We start from the raw sequence: 14,142 nt of genomic DNA, 5'->3' as shown, positions 1-14,142 counted from the left end.
ACCGATGGAGAGAATCCAGCTCACATACCTTTGTTTTGTGTGTTCTCAGGCGGCATTTATGTCTCCGTTTGACTTGAGTTCATTTTTTTTCCCCCCTTGAAGAAATTCCTTGGCCGAACGCAGACACACATGCACGTTCGTGCTCATAATGAAAGCATATTTTCTTAGTTCTTCCCAAATGTTAATAGAAACTTAACTCTTTTGCCCATGCTAACAAGCCACAATAAACTAAGGTCGCCTATATGATTTGCGCATGTGCTCTCACACACAGTTTATTCAGATGATGCTATGCAGGTCAACTCAGGATTACAGTAAGAAAAAAATAAAGTAAGGGACATAATGTTCATACAAATGCTGCTTTTGGATGCAGTCCTGCTGAACCTTTAGAGTAAATATTCAACCGAGAGTAGACGGAGGGATGGAAAAGAGATGATGGATTATTTGGAGAAAGAGAGAGCCAGACTAAGCCTGCTCACACCCTAACCCCTGAGACCCGGAGCAAATCGATCAATCCTCCGCTGCAGCTACACTATTGCACTTTCTGTTGACTTCTAAAACTGGCAGGAGTCAAGAATGGACCACGTGTGGTGCATGTGCAGTATGTGTGTGTGTATGTTATGAGAAGATTCTTTTGTGGCGATAACAAAGGGTTTTTGTTTTATAAACCGCACGCTGACAGGTAACATTAGCACCTAGGGTAGGTATAAAATAAGCTTGAGCTTGAGCTTCAGCCTACACCTTTTCAGTCTATTTCTTTTGTGCTACCTTCATTTATTTGTGAATAGCTGTGACCGAAATAAACAAACTAACTGAGAACTAAGAAGGACGTACGCCTCAGTCCACAATGTTTTGTCAAATGAAAAGGAAGCTCTCAGCCCCAGCTAACACTTTGAGTTTATCCAAACTTTAATGACTTAACATGGCGCTTAGTCTAATTAACCCCTTAGGATTTGGGTTTCAACTTCATTTTCTCACTCTTAGTAGCAATAAAAAGCGACATTAGCGCTGTATAATAACGCGCTGTTGCTTTTAGTGTTCGTTGTGAGTGAGTTTTACTGCTCTATGATGCCCTGCATTCATTTTGTCGAAGCCTCGGCAGAAACAGTTTCATCTGTACGAGGACAGATGACTGAAAGTGAATCTTGCCTGTGTTTACATTCAAATATTAATCATTCATGATATTGGCAGACGTTTAATTGCAGTGTACATGAGCAGATACATCAGTAGAATCACTGTAAGGAGTAGAAAAAGAAGCAGGAACACACTGAATGTGATTCCTCTGCAGATAGAGCAGCTTACGCCACCGGTTTTGATTAAATGTCAAACCACACTGAAGTAGTTTGGAAACATATTTGGAAGAAAAGAGGCAGAGGGGTTATGGGATGAAGTGGGAGACAGGAATGCAGGGGGCAACACGGGCATAGAGTGCGGAGAAGAGGTAAAGACTCAAGACAGGCTGAGAACAGAGTGAAAGCAAGGAAAATGGATGAAGACATGAGTCAAGGCAAGGCAGGGTGGTGAGAGATCACAGGACAGAGAGCTTCATTGACGTCTAATGTGACATGCGTGACACTGGTTTAGCCCCAAGGAACGTTGCCAGGTCAGAGCCCTCTGTGTTTGTGTGTGTGTGTGTGTGTTGGGGAGTGAAAAATAAAGAGATCACAGTAATGTTCTGTATTAGCATTCAGCATCACATGATGCTGCCTGCTGTCACACTTAAATCAAAACCACACAGACAAATGAACACACACACACACACACACACAAAAGCTTAAAACTGTAATCAGATGATGACTAAAAAGGCAGCTTTTTTTTTTTCTTTTTTTTTGTTAAAGAAAATACACAACTGACTCTCTGGTTTCTCATTTGTTATATTTATTTATTTATTTGTCATTTTACTGCAAATAGAAAACCCACCTCTCGTCATATAAGCCGAGGTACAGGTCAGCTTAAGATAGCACAAAGCCTCTTGGAGTGGCTCATTAATGAACAGTATAATACAATAGCTGAATGTTCACAGCCTAAAATACACCGCGTCAGTAGTTCAGTAACTAGTGGGAAAAATGGCACAGAGGCATACGTAGAAATGCAACTAACGTGACAATTAATAAAGTCTGCCAAATGCTCAGTACTTTCTTTTCTGTATATACAACGATGAAAACAAAACATACAAACAAAACAATATTATACATTGATTTTATGCTTTTTTTCTGAGCTGCTGCAGAGTGTGGGAGAAATACATAAGGCAGTATCACACTCAAACACAGTCCATGCAACGCTGAACTTCAGAGTAATATTCACTTACCAGGCCGTGAGTCTGAGGATCTGTCTTTCCTCACTCACCTTTGACCTCCTATTTTATTTTCTCAACATCTGGTGTTACCTTAGCACTATTCTTGATATCCAAGAAAACAGCACCGATGCATCTGTCTTCTGTGCTCCATCATCAAATGTGTTCAGAGTTTAAGGCTAAAATTGGGGCTGATTTCCAAAAGAATGTCTCTTTGGAGTTCAAGGAGACGTCATTTGATGTTGAAGATGAAGCAAGCATCACCCACATTCACTACAATCTCGATGATGTTGTTGTTGTTGTTGTTGTCGTCCTCTTTTCTCACTTCCGGGCTTCAGTCTTCTCAGGCTGTGGTGGATTTGTTGGTCATGCGCGAATTACTCTGTTCAGAGGCTCGTTCGGTGACTTTCAGCTTCATGCACGACTGTTTCTCATCCATTAGCATCTCAGGCGGGAGGCACCAGCAGCAAAGACAGGACTAGAAAAAAGTGGGAAAACTGTGAGGAGCAGGCCGGGGTGAAAAGAAAAGCAAGAGCCAAGGAATTGGCACATAGTCCCTCATGAAAGCACAGAATGTTGCTTTTCAGTGACATTCACCGGCTTGCTGTTTCATCCAAGCACTGCTCTCAGTAGACCAAACGTTACAGGTTACTCATCCCACGTGCAACACATATATATATAATATACTTCACATATACAATATCTCATGTTCAACCCCAGTTTATGCTGTAAATATCAAGCCTATTGTGTATATATTCTGGTAACCGTCTGTAATGTACATTCTATTTTAACTTTTTATAGTCGTATTGTTTATATCTTTCTATATTGTACTTTCACACATGTGGAAATGCCTGTTTGATATTTATGATCTTAACATTGACAATGGTAAAACTGCAGATTGCAACAAACCGAGGACTCTTTCACTCACTTCTCCCCAAAGCACGTAAACTACGGTGGCCTTACAGACCAAGAAAGGATATAAACACTCTGTACTACTGTCCCTCTCTCTCTCTCTCTCTCTGACAAAACCACAATTTTTCTTTTTGCGTTGTAAGCTTCCACTTCAAAACCAGAAATGCACGCCTGGCTGCTATAGAAACAAAATGGCGGCCTATGTAACGCAAGCCCCTTGCTGAAAGTGATATAAATAGAATATGCAAATTTTCAATTTACCAATAAACGCTCTAAAATGTTACACACTGGACCTTTAAAAATGTCACTTTCCGTACCCTGAAGCAGCTCTTGAAGCGCTTGCTGACCATGTAGAGGGCGATGGGGTTGATGCAGGAGTTCACTGATGCCATGTTGATCCCGATGTAGTCCAATACCAAGAAGAAACTAAAAGGTGGACAGAGACACACCAGTCATCGATATTTCCTTCACTGTCTCCTATGGGAAATGCGTTTCCGTCCATACCTGAGCAGCTCGCAGCGGTTTGGATCTTTCTCATCATAGATGGTCAGCTTCAGAATGCGGCTAAGGTGGAGCGGCAGCCAGCAGAGAGCAAAGACCAGGACCAGGCAGAACACAGTCTTAGCCACCTCCCTCCGCTGAACACACACACACACACGAACAGTGATATTCTGGCCACAAAATCTCTTAAATGGCAGAGAACTCAGATTTATTGCTCGATCTGTGTATTTAGTCAGCAATGAAGAACTGGGATAAAAAAAAAGAAAGAAAAATAAATAATAAACATAACATAATAATTAACCTGTTTGAGGTGATCACTAAGAGCGATCTGGACTCCGTTCTTCTTCCTCAGCATCTCACAGGTCATCAGGGTGTAGAAAATAGCAGTGCAGACCAATGGTAAGCAGAAATATGCACTGAACAGCCACCAGTCCTTTGCTGACTTGTAAAACTACAGAGAGAGTGAGTACAGCACTGGGTTATGCACTATAGCATCTGTACGTAGGTCTTATGTAAAATGTTGGCTGTGTGACATGGACCAGCGTGTTAAACTCAAGGGTGTGTCTCACTCCAGAATCCAGAAGCACATTTATCAGTGTACCTCAGTGGAATTGAAAGTGCTGCAGTATGTTCTGTTAGACATATAGTGATAAAGTGTTTTATTTCTATTTTTATTTGATTTTTTTGGCATTATTTTCCTCAATCCTGATTTAACCCCGATCTGTGCAGGTGGTTTTGGTGTAAAGTATGCAGCCTGTATGTGTCAGTGTGAGTCGCTCTCTGTATGTGCATGCACTTTTTCAGCATGCACAGCTGTGTCAACGTGCACTGTTTTCCCTCCACAGTGATGGGCCTCTGAGGGTCCGTGTTTCATCCCCACCTTCATAAAGTCGCTCTTCTGCATGGGGTGGAGCAAGCAGATCCTCAAGTGTTCTCCTTTGTAGTCCATGGTGATCATATCAAAGGCTATTGCCTCTGGCACAGCCAGGACGATGGATAATATCCAGATGAGTGTGATCTCAATCGCCATCCACTTCGGAACTCCAATCCCTTTGATGCGGCTCCACGAGGCCACGGCGCGATACCTGAAAGATCAACAATCAGTTTGCAAACCTGGGACTATTAGTTATGGGGATTGTTTGTGGATTTGGGGAATATGTTTTTCCTTCCCTGCTGAGATTGTTGTCATGTAGATCTCTCATGTCTGTTAGGCAAAAGCTCATTATTAGCCATAACATAGCACTGCTGCGTTCAGTGTTTGGGTTCATATGTACAGTACAGACATGAGACGTATTTTTTAGACTGGAAAAGGTTAAATAGACCTGTCATCACACATCTTTTATCCTAACTTGCAAAGCTGAAATGTACATTTAAGCATATTCAAAAATCCCAATAATGACTGAGTCTTTAGCGTTCAAGAGGAAGTCCATAAAGTATAAGTGGCAGCGAAGAAAAAGGAATAAAATCTTTATGAATGGATGGACATCTAAAAGCCAACACATTTGTCTCCATCAGGGCTCACATGTTTGAATAGACTGTTTTCATGAGCATCTGCTTTCACTGATATTTCTGTGACATTAATCCAAGTTAAAAGCGGTCAGTAATGAATAAATCGGTGGTGAAGTCAGTGTGAGCTGGGTGTCCACTGATTTACCTGTCGATACTCAAAGCGCACAGACTCAGCACTGTGATCCCCACTGATGCTTTCTGGACAAACGGCACCATTTTGCACAGAGTCACACCGAATGGCCAATCTTCTGCCAGGAGCTGGAAAGACAGACAGACAGACAGACAGACAGACAGACACAGGATCATGAGTGAGTGCTGTTGTGCTTTGTCTTTTGCACCGGGGCTCACGATTGAAGTCAAAGCTCAGGAGCAAACGACTTTACTCTGGTTAACCTGCCCAATATGAGACACTGCATGTTTGCTTTAGGCCCACTGGTATGTTGTTTTAACATACTTGCCCCCTAACCAAAATAAACACACTGGTGTCCATGACTTCAGAGGACATTGCATCGACTTACATTCATTTCCTGTAGACTTACTCTAACCTTAACCTTCAGTACTACTGGCCTAATCCTAACTCTGACCCTTAACCTTAACCTAACCCTGACCGCAGCCTCACTTTAAAACATGTCTTCACTTTAAAATGTAGTCATTTACATTATGGGGACTTAATTTCTGTCCCCATAAGGAAGAATAATGTGAATAATGGGACTGTGTAAACAGATTTTGGTCCCCACAACATAAGGAAAACCAGATATGCACACACACCCACACTGGACTTAATAGATAATAACATAGCCGAGACATCAGGGGATATACCAAGGCTCAGGATCTAATAAAGTAATAACATGTAAGAACTGATTGGAAGCCTCTTTCATGAGTGTGTGTGTGTGTTTAAAATGTTAAAATACAATATGTTTTTGAATGTTTCACCTTTACACAGACAGCCCAGGCAATACGAGTATTGCAAACAATTTTTAAAAAACTGAGGATTTACAGTGGAAATAACAAAAAGACCTATTTTCACTGCATGTGATGTATTCAGTCAGGTATCTTCTGCACCTGAACTCACCTTGTAAACGTTAATGGGAATGCCAATAATGATGTGCAGCAGGTCTCCCAGGGCCAGGCTGGCGATCAGGATGTTTGGCCCGTTACGCATGCACTTATTCTTGTAGATGATCCTCAGAAGAGTGGAATTGCCGATGATACCGACGACAAACACCAGGCACGACACCACTGTGTTGATGTACTTAAAGGTGTCTCTGATTTCCGTGGGTCCAGAGCACATGGGAGGCAGCCGACGACGGGGCATCGTGATGTTGGGCCTCACTGGACCCTGTACATCCCTCTCTACGAGGCCCAGTCTCTGGGTGACAATAAGTGGTTCCTGGGGAACTTGGTTCTTTGGCTCCAGTTGTCCACTGGCCACAAGGATGTGAGCTGTCAAGAAGAGAAACTCCCAGCGGAGGAGGTGAGTCTTCATCCTGGACTTTGTCAGAAATATGGCTTTCATTTAACGGGGCTGCAGCTGATCCTCCGTGAATGCGCCTGGAATACAAAGAGGTTTACAAAGAAGGTTTTCTGTCTGCAGATCTGTTCTGTGACAACAGGAATTTAATTTTCCTGTAACCATATAAATTATACAAAGCTCCACGATTTATGAGGTGGTCTTAACTCCTGGCTGTCCTGTCTGCTCAACACTAATGAATCAACTCACAATAATATCTGCAGACCCTCCCTCTACAAACATTAATCACACACTGTACAAATGTATTAGCAGGAAGGGGAAGTCATTGCTTTTATTTATTAATCTTTATTTCAACTTTCTTTGAACTTTTACGTGGTTGACCGTGATTTATAGGACGACGGTGCACAGAGGTGCACAATTAGGAAGAAGCTGGCGTAGTTATTAATAGTTACGTTTTCATTAATTTGACCACCAGTTGTAGGGAGGGTGCTGTACTTTCAGTGATCCCTCACTCATCCATCAATGAACCCCCCCTTGTCAATATAGCTTAAACTCTTACTTACCGCCTCTTTGATCAAATGTCCCTGGTAACTGTCAAAGTTCCCAAGGGGACAGGATGCTGTTGCTGCTGTAACAGTCCAGTCATCTCAAACTGCAGCAGTCCTCTTTGTCACTGGTGTCAAAGCAGGAGCCCGTCCACATCTACAGTCCAAAATCCTCAGTGGGCTCATCTGGTAGTCCAGTCTTCTCCAGCAGTGACTGCTGAGTGTTGGTGAGAAACTGAATCAAGAGTCTGCTAAGTTGATCCCAGGTCCTCCAACCCTTCCCCCTTTAAAGAAGGGGGTGGAGGAAGACAGGGGAAGGCAGGCAGGCAGGATGTTCTGAAGATTTGTCGTCTGAATCCAAGTGCAATAAATCAATGATTGTGTTTTTTTTGATGTAGTATATTCCAGCATTGTAATGTAACACTGTAAAATTCAACTTATCCGTACTTTACTTTGTTATTTGAATTTCTAGCAACTTTTAATTTTACTCCACCACATTTCCTCTAACTATCTTTGTTATATAAAATCAGCCATTCACACATCTTTTGTTTTTATTTTCATTTCTAAATTGTTTTTATTCAACTGTTTTGATTTTTATGTCTCCAATTCTTACTGCATGTTGTTTTATGTAAAGCACATTGAGTTGCCTTTGTGTATGAAATACGCTATATGAATAAAGCCTTCGCTTTTCTTAAACATGGGGTCAAGAGCCTTGCTCAAGGACACACATAGACGAGCAGAGCCAAGTAACATTTTACTTTACAACTTTAATGACTTTTACTTAAGTGATATTATAAAAAGTGACTTCAGCTTTCTGATACTATTACTTTAACTCCAGTATTTTACACGAGACTCTCATATTCCTTAGCCTCCATTCATATGTCTGCAAGCATTCCCGTTTGACAGTATTTGTCAGATTAAAACTTTTACTCTACTATGATTATCTTTGGGGAAGTAAATGGTCAAATCAAACCCTGTTGCCACTATTTCCCGTAATTTACATACACAACAAAACACTTGGACTTTGTCAGAATGTGTTTTTTGTTTGGTACCACGTTGACCCACCTGATAATCACTATGTAACAATGTTATCTGGGGTTTTCTCTGAACCGTCTGTAATCCATTTGTGTATTTGATGATCTTTAGAGTGCTGACATTGTCCAGACGTTTACTAAACTGCTCACTTCAGCTCAGTAAACCGACAAACCGTACGGGTTCTGATGATTAGTCGACAGAGATGAAAATGAACGTTAACATATAACAAAAAGTGCTTTAATGGCAAATAATCATAATATCTATCACATATAATAATATATCGAGTAATAGTTTCACCTGCTGGAAGGTTCTACAGACATATTAGTCAATAAACAAATGCATCACATTATAAAAAACCGACTTCACTTCTTTGCACTGTGAAGAAACGTCATATGTGAAATGAAATGCAGTGTACGTGAAAGTGAGTGTTGTCTTTTTTTGTCTTTATTTTAGCAGCCGTGATGAAAATTGAACGTGGTCATGAGTTCACATGACTGGCCATGTGTCCACAGCACTCACCTGTGATGGCCCCGTGTCTCACAGCGAGGCTCAGACATTCTGAGAAGTCCGATTCCACGCAACCATCAAAACCAGATGTGCTTCTGCATTGATAGATTACCGTCGGAGTGGAGCCTTGAGAACTTATATTAGGTATATACTGTAGTTCAGCTGAAGTGATATTCTGTATATGTCGGTTCATAGGAAAGAGATGCTTATCTCGATGTGCTTTACAGATCTGAAATGCACGTCGTTGTTGTTACCACGTACCAACGCTCTTGACCTAATTCCCAGACTTAAAGCAATTATTCCAAAATTTGTTGGAGATTGGAAAGATATTATTCATGATTCATCCATTCATCAGCTGACAAAATGTGGGGTACAATCCTTTGCTGTTTTGTTTATACATTCAAAAATGACAATTACATGAATGTTATCGCATGGTTATAAACATAGTTATGGGTAATAGATTCAATTTCTGCACACACTGGACCTTTGAAAGATGTTAGTTAGTTAGGAACATTTCTTAAAAAAGTATATCAACAATATTTGCGTTATAAGGAGCATAAACCTTTCCTGTCGCCACACATTTTCTTTGTACCAGATGTACTGTGTGATGTACATGTAGTCAGACACAGAAGTTATTGTATACAAGTATTACGTAACATTTAGAGGCCGCTAAAATGACCTTATCGTTGAACAGCTACAACAGTAAAACAATACTTGACTTTCATGAAAACAAAGTCATGGGGGCAGTCAAACAGCAGTTTTCTAAGGTCAGTATTAAGTGTCCTAAAGGACTTGATTGGATGATGAACTCTCACAGAGAGCTGAATGACAGCCTGAGTGGGAACATCCTCTGAAGTAGGGCTTTGTCATGACCTTTTCCCGTGTTTGTCCACATCACGAACACAGGGCCTCCAAACTTACATTGTTTACTTGGACTCAACTTGACTTCTTCTAAAAGTCTTCTAAAGGTCCTGTGGAAATAAAACTAATGTCTGTCCACGTACAAAAATCTCCACGGTCTTTTCTGACCATTGTTTCACACTGTGTCCCAAAAGGAGAACGACATCATTTCCCATATTTGGTTGTCTTACGTCATTTCATTTATATTTATGTGGAAAAAAAGTATCATTTACCACCAGCTAGTTGCTGTCACTTGTAAAATTCAATGTCAGTTTATTTATCCCTGTAATATTTGAGATTCACATGTGTCATGGCCTTCCTTCTAGCGCCATTAGCCCCGCTTTGACATGTCTGTTTGCATGCCGGCTCGCAGCGACACAGTGATCATGCCTGCGAATTTGAAATGTCATGTGACGGCGAGGCAAGCACAGTGTCTCAACTGAGCTTTGAGGAGCAGTAAAGTGAGCCTTGTGAGGACGGAGACGGCGCTCCGTCTCATGTTCAAGCCCCTGTGGCAACGAGCAGCAAACAGTGAAACTCTCTATGACTCAGTAACTGGCCTGTGACGAATACAGTCAGTCTTTGTGATGATTTCTTTAACATTAGGCTCCTTACATGACATGAAAAACAAATACTTTTTTTTGAAATAAATACTGTAACTCATGGCCTCCCATCAAAGAATCACCAGTGGGTAAAAAACATGTTTTTGAAAGATGGTAAATCTTCCACTTTAGTAAGACTGCTCTTTACTTGCAGTGACTGATGTCCCAAGAAATCCAACTGATAGCAAAGAAAGGCTTCTTTATTCCTTTCAGCATTGTTGATGTTATTGCTTTTATTTTTCTTAATAATTTGCCAGTGCTGGTTAATGTGTGCAGAGCCTCCCCACACCATTCAAAAGCAGAACATTCTCCACAGATATGGCCGATTTGACGAGGATAAATAGATGACTTGTCCTGAATAAGAGAGGATCCATCACTGTTTCAGTCAACACTCTTCCAACATTCTCCGTTAGCGGTTGAGTACACCGGCTTTATAGCTGAATTGTGCCCATTGCTGTGTTTTAATTAATTAAATAATGGGCGGCAAAGATTAAGGACTTCAGAAAATCAAAGATCATGCAAAAAGTCTATGGTTGACAATTAAATGGGATCATGTACGATCACATTTACATCACTTTAGAAAAACAAACAAACGTGTGTCAGTCTGACTAAAAACTGGGGAAAAATGAGGTTTTTTTAGAAGGGCAAAGACAAATGTGTAAATGTAAACACTGAGAGGTGTTACTTTCAGGTCATTAGGAAACTAAGCTAAGTAGGTGGTCCTTCAGTGTGGCCTGTGAAGCGTCTGTATTCACACACTGCTAAAACAATACAGCCAAATGTTTCCAGACCACCCCTGAAACTAAACCCTGTTGTCCTTGTGTTTTGCCTGTATTCACACCTGTGCTTTAAGCTGTACAATTGTCACCAGATTATCTGAGGTGGATGTTAATACCACGTCTCAAAAGGGCCTTTAAATCAACATTGACGTTACCCGATAGTGAGAGTTTGCTTCCTTAATCCAGATTAACGCTGACAAATATTATCAAAGATCTAAAAACAGCTCATTTCATTTCCTGCCAATGTTGTTTCACATATAACTGGACATTAATCGGTGCTGCTGTGGTGACTAATGATGGAAATACGCCATAAAAGGCACCAAGAGAGGGTCAGAGAGACGCAGCTAATGAAGACATAGGAGGGAGGAGTTACGGCAGGCACCAAGAACGTGTCAGTTAAAGCTGGAGTCTGAAGCAAATCCTTCCAGATAGCCACCAATAAAGAGCTTTTCCACTACACAGTTCGAGCACTACTCGGCTCGGCACGGCTGTACTCTATTCTGTTGGTATCAGGTACTTTTTCTTTTTCTCTTTTTCTTTTTTTTTCTTCTTTTTCATCTTTTTTCTCTTTTTCTCTCTTTTTTTTCTTTTTCATCTTTAAAAAAAACAAACAAAAAACAAAAAAAACAAACAAAAAACATTTACATATTGTGTATATATACGTTACTGTTTCTCTTAACTTTTTACTGTTTTACTATTTCACTTAACTTTTACTGTTTCACTTAACTTCTTACTGTTTCACTTAACTTCTTACTATTTCACTTAACTTTTTTTAAAAATTTTGTATGCTTGTTATGCACCTATGACACCAGAACAAATTCCTTGTATGTGCAAATCATACTTGACAATAAAGCTCTTCTGATTCTGATTCTGATTCTGATTGTTTTCCATTACAGAAGCTCTTCAATGTGGCCTGGCTTGTCATAGCACGGCTGCACAAAACTGCTGTGACGTTTTATACACGACACAAACAAACTAGTGTCGAGCAAAGCAGTTGTTTTCAGTGTACTGAAACATTAGAATCAGTGGATTAAAAAGCATTGTTCAGTACGGGTTGTAATTCCGCTCACGATCGCCGGCTTTCAGTAGTGCTGTCACTAAAGACACACAAGATTTGAGACATTTCCTTGCTAAATGTTGGAGATTGTCGCCCGTTTTCAGGATTTGTAAAGTCTTATTAACTGATCCACAGATCGGCATTGTTCGGTTTGAGTCCTGTTGCGCTCATGACTCTTCCAGTGACGACACTCTCAGACTAACCAGTGGCCGGCAGTCTGTCCACGTCACATTTTAGTATCGGCAAAAACAGCGTAGTCGAGCCGGGCCGTGCCGAGTCACGCTAGATCTGTATAGTGGAAAGGCGCCATAGGAGAAGTCTGGAAAAGCTTGCTACAGAGCTTTGGTGTCTTACATCAAGCATATAATCCCATCAGGTAACAGACAGGAAGCCACACTGTAAAAATCTGCCAGGCAACTCATTTCTCAGTGCCGTCAGTCCAATCAACGTAACTGTTTTTTTTTTATTACAATATTTTATAATAAGATAAATAAGATAATTTAGAAACAAATGAGGTGTTATAGTTTTATAATATTTGCTGTGCAGTAAAACATGGGTGTATGGTGGTGGTGCGAGAGTCTACAACCCATGCACAGGTTCTTGGTTGTAGGGGATCGTCTGTTTGCATCAACAGCGGCTGCTAAGTGTAGAGCAGATGAGTAAAAAGTACACGTCGGCGCTCCTCAGAACTGAGAGTACAAGTATGTTTTTAAAACTTACTTTCAGGGCCGTAGTCACAGCTTGCGGCACGATCTCAGAGAGAGGGCACAGAGGCTATACAGTAGTAACTGCATGGTTTGCATTGTTCACACTGCTCATAGGCCGCACGAGATAAGGTGCTGAAACTTGACTCTGTTTTTGTGGTTTAACGTCACTTAGGGGCACAGAACAACTGCTTCACTGCCTTCTGGAGCTGATAAAAATGTGACCTGTCATTTGACTCAGGAATGAACACAGACTTTTCCCCTTCACACTAAAGACTTGTTGTCCAGTAAGAAAGAGGCTTAAGTGGTGAGATAATTAGGAAGCAATTTGTTGCCACTTCATTAGATCCATTAAATGTTAAAAGACTTTAACTTCTAGTGGATCTCCCTCACAATTATACTCAGAAATTCTTTTTTTCTGAGTATAATTTTTGTCCGGTCATATAACGAGCGGAAACTCTCGGAGACTTTTTTGCTCCGTGAGTTTCTCGGGTGTCACAGCTCGTTTCACTCAATGTCGTTTGAGATCAATTGTTTTTGACCTAATTTGTTCAACCCATCAGACACTTTGTCATTCTGGCAAAAAACAAAAAGGGTACATGAAAGTCTGGAAGATAATAATCGAGGACACGATATGCATAATTATGCTTTCATATAATCATAAAAGAAGCGTTTCGTTGGCGAGCAAATGTGTGTTTCCCATCTTCGAGGCAGAGACGGAGCACATGTTTCCACCAGCTGTGTCACCAGATGTTCAGTGAGACTAAAAGTTGGAATCCACAGGTCCAACCAATGCTTTCTGCAGATTATTTACCCATAACGATCATATGTAACTTCAGGATAACCCCCGATCCTTTTCAAGAGCATTTGTGGTGAAATTTCAGCCAACTGCTCTGACATGATTTGTAAAATACAAACAAATAATAATTGGTTGGTCACCCAGGAAACTTTAATGGTCAACACAGAGCGCTTTTGTCAGCTCACTGAGGCATGTGACTCAGACTGGTGTTATTTTGGTGTGTGTGTGTGTGTGTGTAGTTGCAGTTGAACAGGCGGATTGGTTAATGGGCGTTAAAAGAAACTAACAAACAAAACAAAAAAACACCCCACACACCAGTAACTGAGAAGATGCACATTTAATGGCTCAGTGTGTTACATCCATGAGGGTTTATAGGCAGTAATTAATTATATTAATCATAAATATAGTGTTGGTGCAAGTATATAATGGGTGTTAAACAAAAGCCCTAGCCATCTTGCACCACCATGTTTCTACACCAACCCAATGCCCAAATGGACAAACGCGTCACAAACAGCCTTTGTGTAGTTACCC

The 14,142-nt window shown here is 40.8% G+C and overlaps 1 protein-coding gene across 1 annotated transcript; it reads right to left on the bottom strand.

Annotated features, from left to right (window-relative positions):
* Positions 1-1,855: 1,855 nt before the first annotated feature.
* ednrba (endothelin receptor Ba) lies at positions 1,856-7,484 on the bottom strand. Its single transcript, XM_044046155.1, has 8 exons — positions 7,247-7,484; positions 6,285-6,763; positions 5,358-5,470; positions 4,584-4,788; positions 4,005-4,154; positions 3,707-3,840; positions 3,520-3,628; positions 1,856-2,768 (listed from the first exon to the last, which is right to left on the bottom strand). The coding sequence occupies exons 2-8, from the start codon at positions 6,726-6,728 to the stop codon at positions 2,634-2,636; spliced, it is 1,290 nt and encodes a 429-aa protein (XP_043902090.1). The 5' UTR covers positions 6,729-6,763; positions 7,247-7,484; the 3' UTR covers positions 1,856-2,633.
* Between the last annotated feature and the right edge of the window lie 6,658 nt (positions 7,485-14,142).

This window comes from Solea senegalensis, linkage group LG1, assembly GCF_019176455.1.
Source record: "Solea senegalensis isolate Sse05_10M linkage group LG1, IFAPA_SoseM_1, whole genome shotgun sequence".
NCBI lineage: Eukaryota > Metazoa > Chordata > Actinopteri > Pleuronectiformes > Soleidae > Solea > Solea senegalensis.
Note: the sequence above shows the minus strand (reverse complement) of the source record. Positions and strands in the feature narration are given on the sequence as shown.